The 21,218-nt window shown below is 35.2% G+C and overlaps 1 protein-coding gene across 3 annotated transcripts; it reads left to right on the top strand.

Annotated features, from left to right (window-relative positions):
• The first annotated feature begins 8,019 nt into the window (after nucleotides 1–8,019).
• Nucleotides 8,020–16,490, top strand: LOC107951055 (probable LRR receptor-like serine/threonine-protein kinase At1g06840). 3 transcript variants are annotated; one of them, XM_016885954.2, is made up of 21 exons: nucleotides 8,020–8,203; nucleotides 8,401–8,524; nucleotides 8,821–8,971; nucleotides 9,119–9,190; nucleotides 9,271–9,342; nucleotides 9,572–9,715; nucleotides 10,020–10,091; nucleotides 10,214–10,285; nucleotides 10,509–10,583; nucleotides 10,884–10,952; nucleotides 11,100–11,168; nucleotides 11,392–11,463; nucleotides 11,588–11,674; nucleotides 11,817–11,885; nucleotides 12,792–13,246; nucleotides 13,753–13,911; nucleotides 14,014–14,297; nucleotides 14,498–14,549; nucleotides 15,023–15,273; nucleotides 15,544–15,678; nucleotides 15,824–16,490. In XM_016885954.2, exons 2-21 carry the CDS (start codon nucleotides 8,419–8,421, stop codon nucleotides 16,163–16,165), a joined length of 2,808 nt encoding a protein of 935 aa, XP_016741443.1. In that variant the 5' UTR covers nucleotides 8,020–8,203; nucleotides 8,401–8,418; the 3' UTR covers nucleotides 16,166–16,490. The 3 variants fall into 3 exon arrangements, with proteins under 3 accessions (XP_016741443.1, XP_016741441.1, XP_016741444.1); XM_016885952.2 differs by having other exon boundaries at nucleotides 8,021–8,203; nucleotides 12,792–13,309; XM_016885955.2 differs by lacking the exons at nucleotides 8,020–8,203; nucleotides 8,401–8,524; nucleotides 8,821–8,971; nucleotides 9,119–9,190; nucleotides 9,271–9,342 and having other exon boundaries at nucleotides 9,575–9,715; nucleotides 9,962–10,091; nucleotides 12,792–13,309.
• Nucleotides 16,491–21,218: the final 4,728 nt, after the last annotated feature.

The raw sequence follows: 21,218 nt of genomic DNA, 5'->3' as shown, positions 1-21,218 counted from the left end.
CTCATTATAGAAATGATTTATCCTGGATGGGTAATCCTGATACAATACCTCTCGAGTATACGTTATGATTAGGGTTTAGCCTAGACTGGTAATCCTAATTGAGCCCTTTTGAGCATACATTATGTGTCTCGAGTGTGTTCCTTGATTTAGTGCCCTAATGGGTACCCTTGAATAAGAATTGACGGATTATTGAATCGCACGCCTCGAGTGTACTACTTGAGCATCCATCAGAAATTCCAATGATTCAACGGACACAACTCTTGACATGGTATGAGAATTATGAGATGAAATGATAATGACTTGAAAGAATATTGTATGATGAGCTCATCTATGTTTATTTGATTGATATGAAGATTTTGGTGACTAACATGTTTGATTGAATGCATGTGTTTAGGCAATTTTGCTAATGGATGGAAAAACATGATATTGTATGCTTAGATTTAATAAACGAGATTGGTATGTTTAGTTTTCGTTATACGAACTTACTAAGTATGTAATGCTTACTTCGTTTTATTTTCCCTGTTTTATAATGCTCGGAAGCTCTCAAAGGTTGGAGATCATTAGAGCATCATCACACTATCAACTAGTTATTTTGGGGTATACATATAGTAAAATCATTTTAGTATAATGGCATGTATAGGACAACTTGACCATTAGTGGCTTGTAAATGATGTTTGTAATCTAGCCATTGGAATGGCTAGTAATGGTTGTTTTGATATACTTGTAATGTCATGCTATGGTAGTTAAATATATGTTAAGTGGTTGTTCAAATTATACCTAACATATGGAATATACTAAGGTAAGATTATAAATATATATATGAATGTAATATTATGCCTTGTTAAATGATGTAATTTTCTTAATTTGAATGCTTGAATTGGTTGGTATTTGGATGTGTGTTTTAGTGCAGGAAAATGGTAAATTTGGGTGATAAATGAGGTTAGAAAATGACTTTATTTTGTCCACACGGCCTGGTAACATGGGCATGTAGTTAGGCCGTGTGTCCCCTGTACCTTAATTTTAAGAAACAGAATGCTCAAAATTGAGCATACGGGAAGAGACACAGGCGTGTGTCTTAGCAGTGTGTGCTGCACAGCCTAGAACATGGGTGTGTGTCTTAGCCGTGTGAAACATACACCTAATTTTGAATCAAATTAATTAACCACATGGCCTAACACACGGGCGTGTGCCATGGCCGTGTGTACAATTCAGAGAGTTACACGGGGTCGAACACGGCCTATAGCACAGGCGTGTCCCTTGGACCACACGAGCGTGTGAGCCTTGCACCTTAGAAAATTTTTGTAATTTCGCGAAAAATTCTTTGAGCTTTTGATTAAGTCCCGACTCGATTCTAAAGCTTGTATTGGGCCTCGAGAGTCTATTTTAAGGGATTTTTTGTATGATCTCGATTAATGAATAGTAATTTACATAGATTATTGTAAAATGTTCTGAAAGTATGGGTAATACTCTGAAACCCTGTTTCGACGACGGATACGGGTCAGAGGTGTTACATAAATAGCTGTGGAATTCAAAATTTGAGGTCTTTAAATGGTAAATAGATCATTAAAAATGCTTAGTTGTTAAGGATGATGATTCATCCATGGAAAATAAAATAAAGAGGGGGATGAAATTGGAAAGTGAAATAATAAAAGATGATAAATGATAAAAACAATGAAAATATCATTAATTTTATCATCTTCTTCCCCAAAAATACATGGAAACCCTAGGAAAGAGAAAGCAAGCTTTCTTGGCTTAATTGGGTAAGTAATTTTGTCTCGTTTTTAGTAACTTTTATATTTCTGAGATCGAAATAGCTTAATCTATCTATTTTGGGGATTAATTTGTAAAGATATCAAAATATAGAAATTTTACCATGGATGTAAATGTTGAAATTTTGAAATTTATGGTAGAAAATGAAAGGTTGTTGATAGATAAACAACTTTTGTAAAGTGAATTTTGATGAAATTATGATTTTTGGACTAAATTATAAAGTTGTAAAATTCAAGGAAAAATTTTGAATTTTATGAAATACATGAGCTGCAAATTTTATATGTAAAATTCGGCTAGGCTTGGAATAAGGATTAAATTGCATGGATTTCATTTTCCGAGCATAGGGACGAAATTGTCATTAATTAAAAGTTTAAGGGTAAAATAGTAATTTTGTCTAAGATGTGAATTGGACTAAATTGAGTATGAATTGTATTAAACTAATGTTAACTTTACTCGTATAGATCCGGATGGACCAAATTCAGAGTTAGAGCGAGGAAAAGAGAAAGTATCGAATTAGTAAATTTTACGGACACGAACATTTATTGAAGTAAGTTCGTGTAACTAAATTGAGTTTATTTTTATGCTTGAACTGAGTGTGGTATGTGTTTATATGAATTATATAAATGTTATAAATATATGAAATAATCCCATGCCCGTTAATGTTTAGAAAATGATAAGTTCCGTTTGAATAATGAAATTCGATGGATACATGATTTCCCGTATTGAATGTGGTCCTGCATATATTGCAAATAGGATATAGCTCGAACGAGAAATCCTATTATAAGCGCTCTCGAGCATCCTGTTATATAGTTCTTGCGAGCATTCTGATCAATAGTGATTCTGCATGTGTTGCGCACTACCGCAGCTCTTTGTGAGCATCCTGTTACATGATTCGATCGGTTGTGATCCAGCATTTATTGCGGACACAAACGCAGCTCTTCGTGAGCGTCCTGATATAGGCTTTTATGAGCTTCCTGACATGGCTCGCTTGAACTTCCTATTATGCTATCTGGAGCTCCTGTTACATGGCTTTTTGTGAGCTTCCCGATAGGCTCTTCGTGAGTTTCCTAATTAAAAGTTCTTTGTGAACTTCCTGTTATAGACTCTTATGAGTTTCCTGGTATAGCCCGAATAAGCTTCCTGCTACATGGCTCAGATGAACATCTTGATATATGGCTCGAGAGTGTGCTTCCTGATTATGTGCCCTTATGGGTACCCCTGAATATGAATTGATGGTTTTTTATTTGTATACTTCGAGCGTACTACATGTTATCCATCGATATTTCAAATAAATTCAACAGGAAAAATCCTGACATGAGAAAATATGAACACGAAAGGAATTATTACATGTATCTGCTTGAAATACATGAAAATGATGATACATGATTTATGGAAGTATGAGATGGTGATATATGAACATGGAACTTGTTTGATGAATATGTTCATCTATGATTATAGATTTGTACACTTCAAGTGTATTTTCCCAGGTTTCTATTGACATTTTAGTTTATTTAGTGAGCAAAATCCTGACATGAAATAATCTGAACTTGAGACAAAATATTATGAAAGTGTACTTGAAATACATGGGTATGAATTATATATATTATTTGAATTCATGATGTGGAAAGCATATGTATATGGGAATTTGGTTGTTATTGAGCTCATACAGGTTTCTTGATGTTTATATGAGATAATATGACTTAGAAATGAACTATTACCCATATTTACATGAAGTACATGGAAATGAAATTACCTAATATAAAGATGCATGAATTGGTTGTCACATGAATGTGGATCATGTTTGATGACTTTGTTCATCCATGATTAAGGACTATTATATGTGATTACTTGGCTAACATGATGAGGATATGTGTTTAGGGCTTGTGATAAAATTGGTTGATAGTGCGTTGCATGTTTATTTTGAACATAAATATATGGTAAGTTATTTACCATATTATATGAACTTACTAAGCATTTCATGCTTACTCTGTTTTATTTTCCCTTGTTCTATAGTAATTCGGAAGCTAGTTGGATTGAAAGCATCGGTGGAGATCACTCACACTATCCATCAGCCCATCTTGGTATATATGGTAAATTAATTATGGTTATAATGGCATGTATAGGTTAATTAGCCAATGTTGGCATGTAAATGTTTGGGTTATAACTAGCCATTGGAATGGCTTGTGATGAACATGTTTTGATATGTATAAATGAGGCTATAACATGTTTAGTGTGTGCTTAAATGATTGATTGATAGAAATCATGTTCACATATTGAAAATTAATTCTAACATATTTGATAAAATATGCATATAGGTGAATTCGATGAGTAAGTTTGTATATTTAATTACATGGTGGTAAAGTGTCATTTGAGATGTTTAAGAGCACATTCATTGTATGTGATGATATGCCATGCTTGAGACTTGGTTTTGACTTGATTTAATTGTTTTAAAATGGCTTGTAAATATGTTTAAGTATTGGTGTAAAAGGAAGACCAATTGGGTGAGAAATGTGGCTTGAAAAATAACCTATTTTTGTCCACACGGGCGTGTGTCTCAGCCGTGTGTGACACACGGCCTAGCACGTGGGCGTTGATCTGGCCGTGTGTCCTCTGCATCTTTAAAATGTCAAAACAGAATGCTCAGAATTGATCATATAGCCTAGCACACGAGCGTGTGGATAGCCGTGTTACCCTTGCACCCACACACGACCTTGCACACAGGCGAGTGGATTGGCCATGAGACCAAAGTTAGAGAGTTACACGGTCTGAGGTCTGAGACACGGGCATGTCCCTGGACGTGTGAGTCACATGGCCTCACCACACAGGCATTTGACCCTTGCATTTTTGAAAAATTTTGAGATTTTGCAAAAAAAATTCTGAGTAACTGGTTTAATCCTGACTCGTTTCTAATGCATGTTTTGGACCTCGAGGGTTTGTATAAGGAACTTTATGATTGATTTCAGACATGAATACTTTATGGTATAGAATATCTATTTATTTAATCTGTAAGTCATGGCAATGCTCTGTAACTCTGTTTCGGCGATGGTTTCTGGTTAGGGGTGTTACAAATGCCCTACGTGGATACAAGGATTCAAGAATGCATCTCGGATGAATTTTTTGCTAACCACAACATCTAGCACGTGAAAGTGTCATTAATCATTTTTGCAATGGTCGAGATGCACGAATCCGACCAAGTGATATGGCAGATCTGGTGTACACAACATATTTTACCGCAACTTCAGGAGCTCGATGACCTACACAAGATTGACATGCGGGGGAGACTCGAGGAAGATTGGAAAACATTCCAAAAGAAGTATATCGACTTTTGGCACAAGTACAATTACTTGCCAACGCATGAATCGTTTCTCAAGCTGGAGTTAGAGACATTTTTGGATTACATGGATTGGTTCAGGCATCACGAGAAGTCGTATCTAATGTTGGCTTCAAAAAAGAGTAGGCAACTTCCCCGTAGGAGTCCAAGATGAGGGCCTAGAAATCCTAGGTCGAGTGGAGATGTCGCGGAGGGATCAACATCTACTCCACATGCACACAAGGACTCGATTGTCATGTAACCTCTCGGTCAGTATGATTCATTTGTTCCTGTCACTACTTGACCGCAAGCTGTATGCTGTACCGCTTGACTACGGCCACAAAAGCATCTTTGAAGTTAAACTCCATCCCAACAACAAGATCGAGCATACATATATGGGGTAGGGGTTCATACGCCGTGAAACTTGGGTCATCTCATCGAGCGATGTCCACCATCTTCCAATTCAATAGGAATGGGATCCGATTCTGAAATCACTGCAATTTTTGCACCATCCGGTATGGCTTCTCTACCATGTCATTATTTGTCATGCAATTATCTTCGACCTCTTCATTATCAACCCTGTCTACAAATCCAAGGCGGGATGTGCCATCGCCAGTTGAGGTTGTTAGGAATAGACCATCTATTCTTTTAAAGCTGATGTCAACCCCAAAATCACTTTTGTTTGGCCTACCCAGTAACTTGATGATGTACCCGCGTGAGTATTACTAGTGTTGAACATCAGCGTATCAAAGTTAAAATCAAACGCACTGACAGAATCTAGTGCGGGTGTGTCATAGGCCCAGCGACCAAATACACCTGATTGTCCCCCAAAATTGGCATCGAGGGGCAAAACTGATAAATACCTCTCCATTTATGATGATTACTACAAGCCTTGGTATAAGCTCTGCAGCAATAATGTAAATCCACCGCACAATCGTGTGGTAAGACTTTCAGTTTCTTAATCCGATGGGGAATTTGGCGGACATGGTGCTATCAAGTTCAGGCCACATTCGTCCTCTTCGACGAAGTCAGCATATAACTCTAGTATAACATTCCTACTGGAACAATGGGATTTGGTCACCTATTCTAGATCGTTGTCCCTCCTGATCTCAAAGATGACATATCTAATGGGGTCATATAACAAGAGATATCTACATTTGAGGCTCGAAATTCTTCTCCGGATCCCCACTTTGCGCCTAATATTTATCTAAAGCTCTTTCAATGTTAGGCTACAGTTGAATGCCAAATCTTCAGATTGCGCTGATACAAAAACGAGGCCAATTTTGGTCTCACAAATTTGACCATTATAATAGATAACAACTCTAACTCATCTGCTCATCTTCGAAAAAATCGTTTATCCTACATGTTTAAAATCAAGGAAATAGTAAAAAATATAGTTCTCATCATCCAAAACCATAAACCTATACGTAACTTAACGAATTACCTTTGCTTCGACAACAACGTAAGAATGAAATTCAAGCTTGCACGACAATGTCGATTGCTAATGCCAAGTATCCTTCAACAACCTGCTTCGAATTGTGGTATAGAAAACCAAATATTTGTATTACGCTCTTTCTATAGAGCTCTTACATAGATGAACATGAAATTTGTGGGGTGGAAATACTCCTCCGTAGATGCGTTTTTCAGGAATCGTGAATTTTATATCCGGTTGATAAAACCCCCAAAGAGAAAACACCCCTTACAGGAGGCATTTTCCATTGACATGTCAGAATGTAATGAAAATGCTTCCTGCTATAAGCATTTTCTAGTTAGACATGTAGAAAGAAAATGCCCCCTGTTGAAAGCATTTTAGCTACAATTTCAGTAAAAAACGCCTATTGCAAGAGGTGTTTTGTCTCTAGAGGTTTCAACCCCCAACCATGCTTAATTGTTAGTGCATTTAAGACCCTCCAACTCGGGATTTTCGGGGTAAATTTAATACATTACAACCCAAGATTCCCGAGATTAAAAAATTTTCCCTTTTACCCTGCCCATTCCCTATATAAATGCACCAATGCTAAACCTACTCACCCACATCTCTAAATTGGGTTTTCTTACTCTTGAGTGTTGAAATTTTTGGGTTTAAAGATTTATTTCTCTGGCTTTAAGAGAGACATCATCTTATTTTTAAATTATGTTTGGGTTCATGGTGATGTTGTGGAGTCGGGTAACCTACAAATTTCACCTACTGTGTGAGCATGGAGCCATCACTCGAGAAGCCGAGATCGCATTGCAACTCGAGGTTCAAGTGGACGATGATTATATCATCTCGGGTTCAAGTGTAACTAAGGCTTCAAGTTTACAAAGTTTATGCTACCAAGGGATAGAGCATAACTTTGGCCCTAGTTGATGGTGGTTATGCGGGCACGACAATGATTTTTTCCATCATCAAAGAAGGATGCTATATACCACCAGAATAAAAGTGCGAGGGAGGAAAACGTAGTGGTATTTTAGTAAAATCAAGTAATTTGTGGATATGGATAAAACAAATTACTTGTTTATATTAACACGCCACTGCATTTTTCTTCCTTATAGTTCTATTTTGGTGGTTTATAGCATTCTCCCCTGATGATGAGAAACTCGTTGCCATGCCCGCATAACTACTGTCAAATGGGGCCCCATTTATGCTCCATCCATTGATAGCATAACATTTGTAAAATTTAAGCCCTAGTTACATTTCAACCAGAGACCGTATGATCATCGTCAACTGGGATCTTGAGTTGCAACACGATCCAGCTTTTCGGGTTATGCTTCCATGCTCACATGCCAAATGAAATTTGTAGCTCACTCAGTTTTACAACACCATTGTAAGTTCAAATATACCTTTAAACTATAATAATTTCTATCTCAACCATACGAAAAGATAAATATACAAACTTTTAAGTTCAAACCGTAAGAAAAAAAAATGAAAAAAGAATAGCAAAGTGAAAAAGCATTTTCTTTTCAGTTTCCAAAGACAGCATAAGGCATACTTTCTCAATTGATTTTTTTATTGTATCCATTATGCGCACATCAATAAAATTGTAGGCGCTCGAAATCAAAGCGTTGGTTTTCAAAGGTTGACAAATTCCCACCAAACTCTACTTGTAATTGTTGATCGGAGGGGCAATAGCATAGCAGCAGGTAAGAGAAAAAAGCGAAGTTGTTGACTTTATTTTGTTCCCACCAAACTCTACTTGTAAACGTTCGTTGGAAGCCGTTGATGACTGATTTGATTTCTGAAAATATGGATGAGCTGATTCAGTCAACAGCCATTCCTTTTTGCCACTTTCCTCTTTCCCTCTTCTCATTAATAATTTGATTGAAATTTGTTTTTGAAGTTGTGTGTCAACTTGGAGATGATTTGGAGGGGATACATATTGGCCCTCAGCTTCTGCTGTTGTTGTCTCCTGCTCCTTGCTGCACCTGCACCTGCACCTGCTCCCATTACCCATCCTTCCGAAGGTTTGAATTCCATATATCATTCTCGTTTCCACTTCTAATTAACACTACTAATCTGAACCTACATCTTTACCATTTGCTGGATGAAGTATCTAACAATGATAGAAATGACTGGATTAGTAATATGCACCTTATTTCTTATTTAGAATTCAGGATATTATTATTGGATAAGGGTGATGCATACTGCTTCTGCATCTACGCATGTTTTGGCGTGAAAAACATGATTTCGCTTTTTTGAAGCCCTATTTATCAATTTTCTTTATGGGTTGAAATCAGAATATTTTTATATATAATTGCAGTTAGCGCATTACTAGCAGTGAAGAAGCAATTGGTTGATCCAAAGAACAATCTCAGAAATTGGGACAAAGGGGATCCTTGCACATCCAACTGGACTGGAATTCTATGCTTTTATAATCTTGGGAAGGATGGATATTTGCATGTTCAGGAACTGTACGTTTTCTCTTACCACTCTTTGCATTCTCTACATCGACTTGTGATAGGGTTGCTGCTCCACTTTTCAATCGTTTTTCATTTTGTTGATTCTGGAAAATTTTGCTGCTTGTCCTTAATGCTGTCTGCTATATATAATTGTTGCAGTCAGCTACTAAATATGAATCTCTCTGGAACTTTAGCGCCTGAACTTGGCCAACTTTCTCACCTCAAAATACTGTAAGTTAGGTATATCTTAAATGTTCTTGACACATAATTTCCAGTAGAGCTTACTCCTTTTCTCTTTCTGTTTGTGGAAGAGATTTCATGTGGAATGAATTGACTGGTAGTATACCGAAGGAGATAGGACATATCTCTACCTTAAGACTCCTGTAAGTTGGATTTTTCTTATTCCTTCTTCTTCTTTAATAAAGAAATATGAGGTAATAATAAGTTTCTCAGCCTAAGATCAATTTTATATGGTGCAAAGATCCATTTAAAGTTGTTAAAATATATAAATGAAAGGCTCTTTGAGTTTGAAGATGAAGTGGTTGTCCAAAAATAAAGAGAAAAACATGATATTTGTTAGTTTTAACTTTCTATATGGCAATCTTTATGCAGACTCTTGAACGGAAACAAATTATATGGTTCTTTGCCAGATGAACTTGGCTACCTCTCAAATCTGATCAGACTTCAACTAGATCAGAACAACATTTCTGGTCAAATACCGAAAACCTTTGCCAACATGAGCTGTGTGAGACACCTGTAAGTGAACCTGCAAGCTAAATGCCATTTCTACTTTACATGGACATAAACATTTAAATGTGTTTCAGCTTGTTAATATTCACCATATGGATGAATAAAGTTGTACAAAGGTGAGAGAAATTCAAAGAAAAGAATTCTATACATTCTTAGTTAATTATCTCTAAGCTATATTATATATAGGCATAACTAACTTAGCTGTTTAACTCATTTATAACTAGCTAAACTAACTTGTATATTTCTACGCAGCTTAAATAGGAGACAAACAATTTTCTACTTGTTTTACATGCTGGTTTGTAATGTGCAGCCACCTCAACAACAACTCCCTTGCAGGCCAAATTCCTCCAGAGTTATCTCAGATATTCACTTTGCTTCACTTGTAAGTTCATATAACATACGTTCATATGCGTTTTTCTTTTCTTTTGCATTGTTATCATATTTAATTATTTGTTTTTGTAATCTGGTGAGTTATTGGTGATATAAAATTTTGATTGTTTGCAGGCTTTTGGATAATAATAACTTATCTGGATATCTTCCTCCAGAATTCTCGAACTTGCCAGACTTGCGCATTCTGTATTTTTCTTCCCTACAATCATCTTCCTCATTATTTTCTTTAGTTATTGACATTATCTTCCAGGTTTAATCTGTTTCTTTATTGATGTTATACCTTTTTCGTACCAAGCTAAGTGTTTGTCACCAAAATCTTAAGTGGCAAACTTTGATAAGGCATACATATTTCATTTTCTTATGTATCTGTTAGTTGTACTGGCATTAACTGTTTTCTTCATTTCTGCAGTCAGCTCGATAACAACGACTTCAGTGGATCTGTTATTCCAGCTTCTTACAGGAACTTTTCTAGATTAGTGAAATTGTGAGTGTTAGTAAACCTTTTACTTAATCCTAGTGAGGTATAAACATTTAAGCTTATAAAGGTAGTGATTGTTATGTCACTAATTAACTAAAAGGGTCATAAAGACCATGGAGTTGCCATTGAGATAGAAATACATCAATCCCAATGTTGAATATAATGTATACCTAATTAACTCTTCAATGTTTAACTCTCTAGATTTTGTATTTGATACCATGGAATAAACTGTACAAGCAATATGTTTTGGCACCAATCTGCGGAAGACTACTGATGCTTTTTTTTATCTTTCTTCATGTCTTTCAGAAGTCTCAGAAATTGCGGTTTGCAGGGAGCAGTTCCTGATCTTAGCAGGATCCCAAGCCTTACCTATCTGTATGTCTGGGTTACTCTTTAAATTATTGTGTGTATTTAATATTTACCTTCATGGGCATGGCTGCTCTTTATGCAATAAAGCAAATTTTCATCTCATTGCAGCCACCAGACTTAACTCCTGTTCTTGTATCTGCATTCATGTGGCAGGGATCTCAGCCGGAACCATCTTGCTGGACCCATACCAGAAAATAAGCTTTCAGAGAATATGACAACCATGTAAGTGAAGTGCTAATTTAAACTTATCAAGCGTTCTGTTTCAATAAATAAATAAACTCCTATAAAATTTTACCTGTTCCGATCTGGATAATCTAATTGCCTCGTGGTTAAACTGAATGATAAATTGATCTGTTGAAATTTGTACTATTACCTTCTGTTGATTATTCAATAAAAATGCAGTGAAGACCAATTCCCAGTAAGAGATGACTTCTTCGTATTGCAGTGATCTTTCAGATAACCAGCTAAAAGGATCTATCCCTGGAAGTTTCTCAGACCTTCCTTCACTTCAGACACTGTGAGAATCTATATCTAATATTTCCTGTTGTTGAATGATGCTTAAAATATCTATTACGATGCTCTTGGATTTCATGGATGAATATATTTGCTTAGTCTAGAATCTGAATGATGGTTTATTGCAGATCACTCAAGAATAATTTTCTGACAGGTCCTGTTCCTACCAACATTTGGCAGAACATGTCCTTCAGTACTGGTGCTAGACTTAAGCTGTAAGATCTGAAAGTAGTGAACTCACTTTTTATAAACCATTTGTCTTTGAAAAGCTTTGTTTTCCTACACATTTAAGCACTGCTCTTATGAAATAGAATGCATTGGTAATAGTTTCCCATTGTCTGCACCTCCAAAATGCAGAGATCTTAGAAACAATTCATTCTCAAGCATTCAAGGACATCTAAATCCTCCGGTGAATGTTACCTTGAGGTAAACTTCTTATTTTTTTGTTTCATGCATTAGCCTTGGTCAACAACTCGATTCAGAAAATTACCACTTAATGGTTATCATGCCCTTGGTTCAAGGAAGGATAGAGGGAGGGGCAATGACCTCTTTTCCTTTCCAAAATTTTTTATTAGACCATAAACTTTTCTTCAATTTTCTTATTAACATTTTTGAACTCTTTGATTAATCTTTGAGTGCATTCCAGTTATTTTACCACCTACATGCATAAATCTTCTGTGCAAATTCTGAATCATATTGTTGTGTATTCTACTAATCAATTTACACGCTATATACATATACATAACGTTGCCTAAACTATGAACAATAAATGAATCAAAATCCTGAAGAATATGCCTAAGAATCTGTCATTACGGTGCTTTCACTTCATCAACAATTAGCTATCACTGAATCATAGTCAACATCTACCGAGACACAAAGTTACTTCCAAGAAAAAACAATATCCGAGTGGTACATCTCAAATGAGGAACCATCAAATCTGCATTGGAATTAACCTAACTAGATGATTACGATGTCAGTAAAGTAGGCCATGTTTTGGAGCACCTCTGAGTTATCTTTAAGATAGTACAATAGCATCCTTAATACATTCTTCAAGATTCCAAAAGTTAAACACACACACGCACTGCAAAAGAACTTTCTTGACTCCATGTCAAATACAACCTACACAAAAAATGGCTCATAGTTGAAAATGACAGGATCTGTTACTGCTTTTCCCACTTATGTGTCTAAGATTTCACTTCTTGTCTTATTTCTTGTTCTTACCTTTTGTTTGTAATGAACTTATTGGCATATTAATAGAGGATTCTTGTTCATGCTTTTTTTTATAAAAAAATTATTATCAAAACCCTTACTATTTTAGCAGTTTTTCTTTAGGCTTGAAGGCAATCCTGTCTGCAAAAATGCGAACTTATTGAATGTAAACCTGTTCTGTGGATCTGAACCTGGAGAGGATAAGATGCTTACAAACTTCAATGACTCAATAGCAAATTGCCCAATTCAAGCATGCCCCACAGACAATTTCTATGAATATGTCCCAGCATCTCCTCTGCCGTGTTTCTGTGCAGCACCTCTCAGAATTGGATATCGTCTGAAGAGCCCTAGTTTTTCTTATTTTCCTCCATACATCCAGCCTTTGGAGGTGTATTTGACTAGTTCATTGAAATTAAGCCGATATCAATTGTCAATTGACACATATTCTTGGGAGAAAGGACCACGTCTAAGGATGTACTTGAAGCTTTTTCCTAGCATCAATGTTAACCACTCCAGTACTTTTAACGTGAGCGAAGTTCAGAGAATCAAACACTTATATACATCATGGACTTTTCCTGGTAGTGCCTTGTTTGGACCCTATGAGTTGCTCAATTTCACTCTACTTGGACCTTATGCAGATAGTATGTACTTCATCTTGCAGTTCTTCTGGCACTAATGGAATAATGTTTTCTTATTTATGTTGACATAGTTGAAGTAGTACTTGGGAAGCTATTTTTTGGTAACCTGAAATAAATAAATTCCTCCAAATTTATTCATTCTTATTCTTGAAACTTTTATGGCAGAACTTTCTAGTTACATAGAAGTTAAATTATCATAAAGATTGTTAGAACATCCTTATGTATAAAACAAGACTGTCAATCTGGGCAAAATCCAGTTTCCTTGAGAGAAGCAACGCTGTGAGAATGCAACTAGGGAACTGGTGGATGCATATTGTTATATTCCAAGAATAACTAAGGCTAGTTGATAGTTTAAGTATCTGCATTATATTTCTTTAACAGGCTTGTCTTTTATTCTTAATTTATTATTATTAATAATGCCTTGTTTGATTTGTTATTTGCTTCAGTGAAGTTTGAGAATGAAAATCAAGGTATTAGTAAGGGTATTTTGGTAGCCGTTGCAGTCGGGGGTGTTGCCTGTGCAGTTGCAATGTCTGTTATAATAACAATTCTAATAACAAGAAGATACACAGGAAACCGGCATGCAATGTCAAGAAAATGTTTGTGTAAGCTCCTTGATATGCTACTTGAATTATTTTCCCAATAATATAGTCTCCAACTATCACCACAAAAGGAGTCTAGTCCAAATATCTTATTATGCTTTGCAGCTACAAAGGTTTCTATGAGACTTGGTGGGGTGAAATACTTTACATTTAAAGAAATGGCACTTGCTACTGACAACTTTAACAGCTCAAATCAAGTTGGTCAAGGAGGGTATGGAAAAGTGTATAAAGGCACTTTACCAGACAAAACAGTTGTTGCTATAAAACGTGCAGAAGAAGGATCTTTGCAGGGGCAAAAAGAATTTTTTACAGAGATAAAGCTTTTGTCAAGGCTGCATCACCGGAATCTAGTTTCCTTGGTTGGATATTGTGATGAAGAAGGGGAACAGGTATATTTTTTGTGGTTCTGATCACTATAAACCTGTATTAAGTCAATAACATGAGTGGGTTGGGCTGTGCATGTGGCATTTCTTTGTGTCCTTATGGTGTGGATTTTAAGTCTCCAAGCAGTCTATTAGTTAGTTTTTAGGTACATAAGGTGTGAGTTAGATATAAAATTCATATCCTTGTGTTGTTGGCCCATTTGCAGATGTTGGTATATGAGTTCCTGCCCAATGGCACCTTGAGGGACTGGCTTTCTGGTACTTAATTTTCAGTAGTCCTTGCTTTTCAAGTTTTATCATGTGCATGCTTATCACTTCTTTCATTTTCTTCGTAGTTCTGGGAAAAGAAAAAGGAGAGAAGAAAATATTGTTGAAAATTTTGGTGTTAGTGTATAAAAGATTGCACTTAGGACTTTGGTCATTATTGGCTTGGAGCGGATTTTTGAAATGTTTGCTTATTTGAACCAAATTGTTTGCATCTGCTATTTTTACTTTCTGTTATTGGTAATTGTAACAAATCTTATCATCAGCTTTTAAATCCTAAAGTGTTTGGATGGGCTATAAGTTCAGCATTAGTAGTGTAGTGTCACCATTGTTGATGCCATTAATTGGCTACTTAGCTTGTAAACAGTTGGAATATATATTATGGCGCTATATATGTTATGATGATACTTGATATGCTTTCAAAATGTCTTCTTAGCTCATTAATTAATGTAAAACATGATATGCAGCTAAATCTAAAAGAAGCCTAAATTTTGGAATGAGATTACGTATTGCACTGGGTTCGGCCAAGGGAATTCTTTACCTCCATACTGAAGCACATCCTCCGGTATTCCACCGGGATATCAAAGCTAGCAACATTCTTCTTGACTCCAAACTTAATGCAAAAGTTGCTGATTTTGGTCTCTCACGTTTAGCTCCAGCCCTGGAAGACGAGGGAGCTGTGCCAGATCATGTGTCCACAGTTGTGCGGGGAACACCAGTAAGCTTGCTATGACTAAAAGGCATTCCATTATGTTTTATATACTTCAAGACTCGTAGTATGAAACGCGAAATTTGTCAGATTAATCAGGTATGAGAAAATTATTGAATATATGATGTGATAAACTCGGAAGTGGAATTTACATTTTTCTTCTTGGAGAGGTTTCACCATTTCAGTTGCATGCCTCAAATGGATAGGATCCGCTTCTTTTAGATATAAACTCGTAGATGTTAGTGACCACAGTGCTATTGATTGCTCTCTGGTGTGCAGGGCTACCTTGATCCAGAATACTTTTTGACCCATAAATTGACTGATAGAAGTGATGTTTATAGCCTTGGAGTTGTTTTCCTGGAGATGTTGACGGGTATGCGGCCAATATCACATGGCAGAAACATTGTCCGTGAGGTACTCTCTTACACAGTGCGCTCTCTCTCTCTGTATCCCTAGCAAAATCCTGTCTGAAAACTCCAAGATTTTAAAATTTGGTGAATGTAAATGTTGATGTGGATGTTACAGCTACTTATTAAGTTAATCTGAAATCTGTGTTAAGGTGAATATGGCTCATCAGTCCGGCATGATGATGTCAATAATAGATGGTAGAATGGGGTGTTATCCCTCTGAATGTATCGAGAGATTTGCAGGGCTAGCTCTGAGTTGTTGCCACAACAAGCCAGAGAAGCGTCCATCAATGTTGGATGTGGTAAAGCAACTAGAGTACATACTGACAATGATACCAGAAACTGAATCGGTTTCATCAGATTCGGTTTCCTCGTATCCGAATTCAGGCAAGTTGCTATCACCAGCATCATCTTCCGCCTCCTATGTTTCAACATTGAATGTTTCAGGGAGTGATCTTATCAGTGGCGTTATTCCTTCTATCAAACCTCGCTGAGCTAACAGACTAAATCCATATGTGCATCATCTAATATTCTCTCCAGTATGTTTTCCTTCATTCTTGCCTACTGTTTGTTTGTTTGTTTTTGGTAGGAGGGAGCGGGTGAGAAAATGAGATTAGAGGAGCTTAATGAAAATTGTGGTGTGATATAGTGACATGTAATGTGAAGTAAATAGTATACAAGACTTTCATCTCTAAAAAACAATTTCCGTAACCATTTGGAATCCTCTCACCGTTTCTTCTTTCTCAAATAATTTAGAGGCAAAATTGTATAAAGAGGCGTTCAACAACAACAACAAATCAATTAAATTCCAATTCACTATATGGTTTCTTATTTGAAGTAAACACCATAAATTATTGGTGACGTTGCTTCATTTTATTTTTATTTTTTGTTCAACAGCGTCATATGTTTTCATTTGTTTTGTTTCCTCAAATTATTATAAAATAAAATAAAATAAAATAAAATAAATTGCATTCTCAATTTCAAATTGGTACGATATGCTCCTTTTTACTGAAATTTCTGATTTCTATAACTCATTTCCGTGCCTTTCTCCCTCAAATCTTCATCTCCTGATTTAAATAAAAAATTTGTTTTACACCAAAATTATAACACTTATTTTTTTGAAAAAATAGTTGCAAAATATTTAGGAAAATGTAATATATCTTGTAAAAAGCCTTTAAACTTGAGTCCTTATTCTTTCTTTCTTTTTTTCCTTTTTTCCACTTATTTGGGTACTTAAACTTTCAATACATTAAAAAGTCTCAAACTTTTTCCAAAAAAAAAAATTAAGCCCATGCTTTTTGCTTGCACTTAATTGGGTACTTAAACTTTCAAAATACATTAAAAAGATTTTTAAAATTTTTCAAAAAAACAATTAAACACCTGATTTTTTTGTTCTCAATTAGATACTTTAACTGTAAAATGCATTAAAAAAGTTTTTGACGGTTAAAGTTAACTGCCCCTAATTTTTTTCAGTTAAAGCCACCTCGTATCACAATTACGACGTGACATGTGGTAAAAAATTATAAAAAATAAAAATCAATGAAATTATTAAATTATTAAATTTTATTAAAAATATAAAAATAAGAAAAAAATTTATAGAAATTGTAAAAAAATTTATAAAAACTACAAGATGCATCAAAAAGACCCTTTAACCATTAACTTTAATAGTTAACTGTTAAAGTTAAACAACCCCCAGTTTTTTCAGTTAAACTATCATGTGTTACAACACAATGTGACGTGGCAAAAAATGATAAAGAAATAAAAATAAATAAAAGTTATAGAAAAATTATAAAATGCTTCTTTTAGTACACTAATTTTATACTTTTTTTTACAAATTTTATATTTCTTTACATTTTTTATAATTTTCTTACGACTTTATAAAATTTTATAATTTTTTTCTATATTTCTATATATTTTATAAATTTTCTTTTACAATTTTTATATAATTTTACAATCTTTTATAATTTTTTTATGATTTTTATAAAAAAATTTCTAATTTTTAATAAATTTTAAATACTTTTTATGTTTTTTATTAAAATTTAATCATTTTATCATTTTATTGAATTTTTATCATATTTTTCCACATGTCACATTGTGGCTGTGACATGTGGTGACTTTAACTGAAAATAAATTAGGGATAGCTCAAGTACCCAATTGAGTGAAAAAAAGAAGAAGCAAGATTTAATTGCCTTTTTGAAAAAGTTTGAAGACCTTTTTAATACATTTTGAAAGTTCAAGTAACTAATTGAGTGCAAAAAAAAAAACAAAGGCTTAATTACTTTTTTTGAAAAAAATTTGATGGTCTTTTTGATGCATTGTGAAAGTTCAAGTTCCAAATGAGTGAAAAAAATAAATTGCTTAATTTTATTTTTATTTTTTTGAAAAAAAATTTAAGGGTTGCTTACACCCTTAAGTCTATTTTTTACGAAACATGAAATCGGACTAACATTCAAACGTGGTATCTTAATGTGAAATAAATAGCATTTTGATACCTAAAGAGGAATCCTTTTGGAAAATATCGCATAAGTGTAATTTAATTTTTAGAAAAATTTGTTTTTTGTTGAATGAAATATATGACCATTTTACCAAGAAAGACTCATTTCCTATTTTATTTATGGAAATGAGCCACTTTATTTATTATTTATTGGAATGGGCCAAAAGTACTAAAAAGCGTCCACATAGGAGCATTTTTAGGGGAAATTCCAGCAAAACGCGTCCCTAAGGGAGTGCTTTTGCCATATTAACAAAAAACGCGTTGACGTGGACACGCTTTGCTGACATGGCAAAAGTGCTCCCTCAGGGACACGTTTTAGCCCGTGTTTTTCTAGTGTTAAGGCTATTTGCATGTTTAGTGCCTAGGGTTTATGGGTTTAGGGTTTTAATGGTTTAGATTTAGGGTTTTGTTAAGATAATTTAGGAATTTATTTGTTTAGGTTTTCGGTATTTTAAAAACTAAATCAAGGTTTAGAATTTTTTTTAAAAATTAATTAAATTAGGTTTTAGGGGTTTTAAGTAAATTAATTAAATTAGGGTTTAGGGTTTTTAAAAAATTTAATTAAATTAGAGTTTAGAGTTTTTTAAAAATAATTTTGTGTTTAGCTTTTAGGGTTTTTGTAAAAGGGTTTAGGGTTGAGTCTTGAAAAAATTATATTGACAAGAAGGATTTTGTTTTTTTTTTCTACAGTAGTTTCTGAAAAATTAATTTTGAGGAAACGGTTCTAAAAAAATAGTGACAAAAACGCTTCAAGCAGGATGCACTGTCAGCAAAAGTACTGAAAAAAGCTTCCACATGGACGTTCTTTTTCTACAGTAGTTTCTGAAAAAATAATGTCAAAAATGCTTCAAGCAGTATGCACTGTCAGCAAAAGTACTAAAAAAAGCTCCCACGTGGACGCTCTTTTTCTACAATAGTTCTTGAAAAAATAATTTTGAGAAGACGGTTTTGAAAAAATAGTGTCAAAAACGCTTCAAGTAGGACTCACTGATAGCAAAATTATTGAAAAAAGCTCCCACGTGGACATTCTTTTTCTACAATAGTTCTTGAAAAAATAATTTTGAGAAGACGATTCGGAAAAAATAGTGTCAAAAACGCTTCAAGCAGGATGCACTGTCAACAAAATTACTGAAAAAAGCTCCCACGTGGACACTCTTTTTCTACAGTAATTCCTGTTTGGCCTTAGGCTATAAATGAGCCAAATTTCATTCTCATGTTGCATAAGTTACAGCAAGAAAAATTAGAGAGGCTAAGCAGAATAGAAATTGAAGATGAGTAAACGTATTAGCGTTGTTATTTACTATGATGGTGAGCTCTGTGACATCGAGAACGGTGTTATTTTTTTATCGAAGAACACAGCGCGATTGGTTTTTAACTAGAACATAGATTTGACAGAACTTCGTAAAAGAATTAGGTACAAAATCTTCGGATAGACGCCAATAAGAGTTTTGTCTATTAAGTATCAATTTTGTGCTTCAGTTGATCCTGTGATATATGACTCATTTGATATCAAAGGTGGTCGTAGCTTGGAGGCGATGGTGCAAACTCATCTCGCTAGTGGATCACCCTATCTTGAGTTATATGTACAATTTTCATTGTCAAATGAAGTATTCGCGACTTCAACATCTATTGTTGTTCGATAGAAATACATGACCCCTACCTGACACTCCGTTAGTGGGAAACAGAACACAGAAATGCCCATGTTTGGTGGCAATATGAAATACACAACCCCTGCACGACACTCAGTTAGTGGATGGGACATGCATCTTTGTGGGTCGATGTTCGATGCTGGAAATACTTACTGGGGAATGACATCAACTTCTAGTGGTTGGCAATCCATATATGATTAGGAACATTATGAAACATCTACAAGAAGGGATGATGTACTCTATACGACATCCACCGGCGAAGGGACCTCATATGTTACAAATGATGATGGGTTAGATGATAAATCCGATGTGGATCCATCTCGAGAGCCTGGCCCCGATAGTGCAGAAGTTGTATTATTTTTTAAACCAGAGCCTGTTCCAACCAAACCTGATGACGATGAAGGGGGTTCAAATGAAGAAGAAGAAGATTTGTGATTCACGGCATACTCGCCTCCAGCCCACATGCAAAATATTGATCTATCGGCAGATAATGTGTTGGAGTTTCCAGATCTACCACACAGAAGGAGTAACCGTACAAGTTCTTCATTGGATTAGGGTGAATTAGAAGTTGGTAAGGAGTTTTACAGAAATGATAGTTTTCTTGGTGCATTGAAACAATATAACATCATGAACGGGGTTAACTACCACGTGGTTAAATCCAAATCCAAGAAGTTTGAAGCCAAGTGTGCAGTGCAAGACGATATATGTTCATGGAAAAGCATAGCTTCAGTTAGGAAAAAGATAGGGTTATGGGGGATAAAGAAGTATAAGGTCCACATATATGTGTTGTTGGTACAGTACCACTAGGTGTTTAGGGTTTTTGAATAATACTGTTATTACTTAATGTTGCATTATTTAAAGTATTTCATTGACAGGTGTTTCACAAGATTATCCCAAGATGAATTCAGATATGATAGCTAGCTTAATACTACCGATGGTGAAGGCGAATCTCAAGACTTTTGTGTCGGTTTTAATTACCAATATTCGTAGCCAATTGAAGTACATGTCTTCTTACTGCAAGGCCTGGATAGCTAAGCAGAAGGCGTTGGAAAATATGCATAGTGGGTGGGATGCTTCATATAATGAGGTGTGATAGTGGTGTCAAGTGTTGGAGAGGTACGTCTTAGGTTACGTAACAAACCTTGAAACGAGCCTTGTGTACTATAACGACCACTTGCTCTGTGGATGCCAAGTGTTCAAGCATCTATTCTGGAGCCATTGGTACAAATTGACGGTATCTTTATATATGGTAAATATACCTATCAGCTATTGCTAGCTCTGGCATAGAATGGCAGTGGAAGAATCATTCCAATTGTGTTTGTAATAATACCGGGGGAGTCAAGTGACGACTAGGATTTCTTTCTTTCTAAGTTGAAGAGGCATTTCTGCCCCCAACCTGATATC

The sequence above is a fragment of the Gossypium hirsutum genome, chromosome A02 (assembly GCF_007990345.1).
Source record: "Gossypium hirsutum isolate 1008001.06 chromosome A02, Gossypium_hirsutum_v2.1, whole genome shotgun sequence".
Classification (NCBI taxonomy): Eukaryota; Viridiplantae; Streptophyta; class Magnoliopsida; order Malvales; family Malvaceae; genus Gossypium; species Gossypium hirsutum.
The sequence above is the reverse complement of the archived record's forward strand: the minus strand, read 5'-3'. Positions and strand labels throughout refer to the sequence as shown.

Excerpts from the sequence above, each read along its gene's own strand:
- LOC107951055 (XM_016885952.2), top strand. The coding sequence starts at position 8,419 with ATGATTTGGAGGGGATACATATTGGCCCTCAGCTTCTGCTGTTGTTGT. Across the intron at positions 11,886-12,791 it reads CCGGTGAATGTTACCTTGAG|GCTTGAAGGCAATCCTGTCT; the intron begins GTAAACTTCTTA and ends GTTTTTCTTTAG. Across the intron at positions 14,298-14,497 it reads GTGATGAAGAAGGGGAACAG|ATGTTGGTATATGAGTTCCT; the intron begins GTATATTTTTTG and ends GCCCATTTGCAG.